The 4896-nt window shown below is 39.0% G+C and overlaps 1 protein-coding gene and 1 pseudogene across 1 annotated transcript; both read right to left on the bottom strand.

Moving 5' to 3' along the window:
• Positions 1-961: 961 nt before the first annotated feature.
• On the bottom strand, positions 962-2298 carry LOC127296418 (uncharacterized; annotated as a pseudogene).
• A 184-nt stretch (positions 2299-2482) lies between these two features.
• On the bottom strand, positions 2483-3860 carry LOC139830692 (uncharacterized). Its single transcript, XM_071819377.1, has 2 exons — positions 3339-3860; positions 2483-3253 (listed from the first exon to the last, which is right to left on the bottom strand). The coding sequence occupies exons 1-2, from the start codon at positions 3843-3845 to the stop codon at positions 2558-2560; spliced, it is 1203 nt and encodes a 400-aa protein (XP_071675478.1). The 5' UTR covers positions 3846-3860; the 3' UTR covers positions 2483-2557.
• Between the last annotated feature and the right edge of the window lie 1036 nt (positions 3861-4896).

Here is a 4896-nt window from a genome sequence, read left to right as displayed (position 1 = left end):
ACACAACCACAAGAACATAACCATGTTCACAATTAGCATGAGATCATTCGAGACAGCAGAAGAACGCATCCAGATTAACAATTCATATGAAGCGAAGTTAATAGATGATTCAACTGACATAATCTTGCAACTCAACTTCTCACATCATAAATAGACCTTCAGTGGCGTCTTCTTGGTTGCTGCTAGCACCTATGTCAAAAGATGCAAGTTAAATGACATATATTTGCAGTTCTATCAAGTAATGTATGACAAATTAAGCACCAACATATAGCTAGCATAATATGGCAAAAAAATATACATTAACTTGGTATTTGTAGTCCTATCAAGTACTGTATCACACAACATATTTCAGTCTAAGCATCAGCAGTGTCGAACAACATCAGATTAGAACTAGCAGATGCACTGACAAACAGCTGATCAAATATGCCAAAGTACTATCTCATCAAAAGCAATATTGGTGATGTGCAGTTTACCAGCGAGCTAACTATAACAACTTCAGATGAAAGGAATTTACAGAAGCCTCTTGAATATTTTCAGAAGTAAACTACAACAGAATTATACCTTACTTCCTGTTTATAAACTTACGATTATCATCAGAAGATAACACTGTCTCCTACATTACAGGACAATAGTAGCATATACCGCTGTAGTTGCTAATTGGCTTCACATGAACGATGTAAAATGCTGCAGTTTAGCTACTTTAGAATCACACACTTGATCAACTGATATTTGTTTGCCATGGTGTACTTTGAACAATAACACTCTTATCAGAACTAGGTCACAAGGATCGCGACCTTGTGTCATTAGTCATCACATATATTATTAAGAGAAAATAATTAAGTTGGGAGTAACAAGCCAGCAGACCAACAGAAGACATGGAGATTGCTTTTTTAGCAGCAAACAAGATCAAAATATTGTGCTCATCGCATGGCAAGCAATTTACTCGTAAGAGATAAAAGACATACCTTCAGGCCACTTATGATAGTTTGGCCAGTGCTTTCTTTAACCAAACCAGAGCTACTTCGGGATCATCCTCTTTTGAGCTCAAGAAGATTTCTCTGTTATCTGGATCTTTGAATACATCACCCGCTGGAGCTTTCTCATCGGTTGACAATGCCATTGTCATCATTTCAGAGATGCATCTCTTGATCGAGTAATCTCCACTTTGAGCACCCTTCTTCTCACCTGCCAACAGGGCAGATTCTATAGCAAACTGCTTTTCCCTCATCTCGATGTACCTGTCCATACTTCCCGCGATCTCATTGCTACTTTGCTCCTTTGGCTTCTTAGTCTCTTTCTCTTCCTTGTTTCTGTCTGTAGCAGCAGTAGCTCTCTTGTTTGTCCTTGGGTTAGTTCTTGCCACACTTTCATCCGTCCGTGCCTCCGTCCTTGCCACACTTTCATCCGTCCTTGCCTCAGTCCTTGCCACACTTCCATCTTCATCCCCGATTGTGATGTGCTCTGTCAAGTCTGCATCTTGTTCTACATTGTAAGCCCAAGTCTCTTCAAACCTTGGAAATTCACGCTCAGTGTGACTGAGCTCATCTCCATCATCTGCTTGTGTAAGATCTGGATATTTTGGTGGCTGGGTAGAATTGACATTATAGGTCCCTTCAGCTATTTTCCCATCATACAACTCCCCCAGGGCATCAAACAAAGGAAATGACTTGGTTTTGAACCTTTTTATTTTGGGGAATGAAATGACCAGGTTGTCCCAAAGAGCATCTTCTGCTTCAATCATAGACCTTGTATCATTCCATCCTACTCCACTTTACATCCTCGCCTCTTTGAGCATTCGATACTCTCTTTTCAACTCCTTCTCTTTTTCTTGGATTTGGCTCTTTGTGTATGATACATAAGTATTTTTTTGATGAAACTCCTTCACGATTTTGTTCCAGGCTTCTGAAGACCATCCATTTTGACCCCTATAGTGAATGGTGTTGTGCTCATGCAACAGATCAACAAGATACTTCTCCAGGAGTGAGTTCCAAGAGGCTCTTTTACTTTCTACATGAACCAAGATAACAAGATGGTTAAGTGCAAACATGTACAAACATCTAAACGTCTATGTTAAAGCAGGCAGAATTAACAAACTAGAAACTATAAATCATTGTTACCTTGATTAGCCTTGTTAGCCTTCTTTGTCGAGCTAACTTGTGTTGCCTTGAGTTGCCTGCTTTGAGATGCCTTGCTCACGATCGAGCCAAATCTTGGTGAACCTTTGGTAACCATTGGGGAACCCGCGGTAAGTCCTGGGGAACCCTTGCCTGCCTTGAGTTGCCTGCCTTTAGTTGCCATGTTAGCTGTAAGAAATATCAGAAGATAAACATTTCACAATTACTCAATTAGACAATTACACAATCACACAATTTATAAGGTATATTCATTACAGAATTTCTAATGCATAAACATAACAGAATTCATTACAAAATTTCTAATGCATAAACATAACAGAATTCATTACAGAATTTCTAATGCATAAACATTACAGAATTCATTACAGAATTTCTAATGCATAATTATTACAGAACTCTCCAAATGCAGCAACAAGTACACACTAATTTCTATGCCTTTGGTAGTCATTCCACATCTGGCGTGCTATTGCATCTCTGAGATTGTTTCCTTGGTTGTCAGCATGCTCATTGCCCTCATGCTCATAGCCTTCATCACCATCAGGTAGATCAACGAAGTTTTCTGGAGGGATATTATCTTGTGGATCATCCAACCATTGCTCATCTCCATTGAGTGCTTTGATAATGTTGTGCAATAGGGCTGCAGCCATGGGTATCTTCACTTGGTTCCAAATTTTATGAGATGTTGCAACCTTGAGGATGGGAAACCGTTTCTTTAAAACCCCAAAAGCCCTTTCAATAGCATTTCTAAGTACTGCATGCCTGTGGTTAAATAGCTCTTTATAATTCCGAGGTCTTCGGCGACCTGCACCGAACTCCTTAAGATGGTAGCGTACCCCACGATAAGGTGCAAGGAATGAAGATGTGTTTGCGTACCCACCGTCCACTAGATAGAATTTCCCCGCAGGTACATGGAAACCACTGTTCCTTGCTGATCTAAGGACCCTAGCATCAGTGGCCGATCCCTCCCATCCAGCAGATACGAAAGTGAAATTCAGATCAAAATCACCAACCATCATCACATTTTGACTAAGTGTTCCTTTCCTATTTCTAAATGGAGCAGCTTCATCAGGAGATACAGAAATAGGTATGTGGGTGCCATCTATGGCACCGATGCAATTCTGCACAAAGATAAACCTAGATGTGATTTTGTATTCGAAATTGTAAGAGCAAGTATTGATCAAGATGAAAGTTTAAGATAAGCACCTTGAAGTAAGGATAGAACCTGGAATCACTTTGAATTTTATAAGGTACTTCATTAGGATTGGGAAGCTTCAAAAATCTGTTGCTGAGAATAGGGACAACTACATTGAAAAAATGCTTCATGATGTGATGATAGCTGTCATTGCTATGTCCAAACTGTAGTTGGAGAGCCTCAAATGAAGCATTATGACTGAGCATATACATGAAAAAGGCTAGTTTCTCCTCTACTTTAATTCTGGTGTCGCTAACCAACCGTTCCCTTCTAAGGTAGTTGGCCAATGATCTGAAAATTTGGGGTTCCATTCTGAAAGCTACCCTACAATTCTTCACGTGCCCTTCAAGTAGCTCCCGAACTTTTTCCTCTCCGGTTAGCACTGATGTATGACGTTTCTCCTTTTGTCTCCCTCCACTAGAACCCATCATATATAGTGCAGGCAAAATAAACATCATCATATCATCGTCTTCCTCATCCCTCCTCTTTCTAATGCGATCCCTTATCATCATATCCATTGCAAAACTAAAATAATACATATATTTTTAGTTTCCAAGTTAAACAACCAAATCGCTTGTAACATAAAATAGGAATTTACCCAAGAAAAATATAACAATCAAGAATAAATGCAGCCACTGATTCATAAAATAGGAATTTACCCAAGAAAATGGCATGAGACTATTTAACAACAACAACAGAAAAGATGCTTAGCAAGCAGACCATATGAGATAAAACATCATAGGCTGCAGTAAAAAAGGTCCAATCGGTTCATCACTTTTAGCGAAATGCCAGACGTAATGTGCACTACAATGTAGCTGGTTGATTCCAAACATTGTGTGTCCTATACTCCTATAAGGTGTACTACTCCCTCGGATTAAATAGATGTATCTTGTATAGATACATCCATTTTTTAGACTATTTTTGAACCCGAGGGAATACTGTATTTCAGTATGTATTCATTCCAATTACATGAACTCTAAACCTCGATTTGTTCCTGAGGGATCTAATGAGATTTATGTGTTTTGAGATCATTTGCATATTAAATTTCGACAAATCTTCAACATCCAGGACTGAAGTAGTATAGAATAACTAGAAATCTCAAATTAACTAAACGATAAATCAAATGCAGCCTCCACATCTCTCTCTTCGGTGCTTTGAACATCAAATGTGTAAATTCTTATGCAGCATCAGATTGTCAATACTTCCAAATTTTGTGTTTCTTCAGGAACAAAGTTGGGTGCTTCCATCAGAAGCTCAACGATCAAACATTGAGCAACCTGAGGAAGCTTTACCCCAAATATCTTTTGTGTTGGATAAGCGATAGCAAAATGACCAAACAAAACGTTACAAAGCAAACAGGTAGTGATAACATAGAGTGGCCACAACATGCAAAAGCAGCAAAACACCCTTCGCAAAAACAGCAGTGACGAACAACAACTGGTTCCATCAGTACAAAATCATAAATCAACCATTTCACAAAATCGTGACACGGGGCGCAGCGGGTTACTGTATTATCTAAACACAAAATAGTTTATGCTGCAGGTTACTATATACTTCGTACTATGTTTA

The sequence above is a fragment of the Lolium perenne genome, chromosome 4, assembly GCF_019359855.2.
Source record: "Lolium perenne isolate Kyuss_39 chromosome 4, Kyuss_2.0, whole genome shotgun sequence".
In the NCBI taxonomy this organism is placed as follows: Eukaryota; Viridiplantae; Streptophyta; class Magnoliopsida; order Poales; family Poaceae; genus Lolium; species Lolium perenne.
The sequence above is the reverse complement of the archived record's forward strand: the minus strand, read 5'-3'. Positions and strand labels throughout refer to the sequence as shown.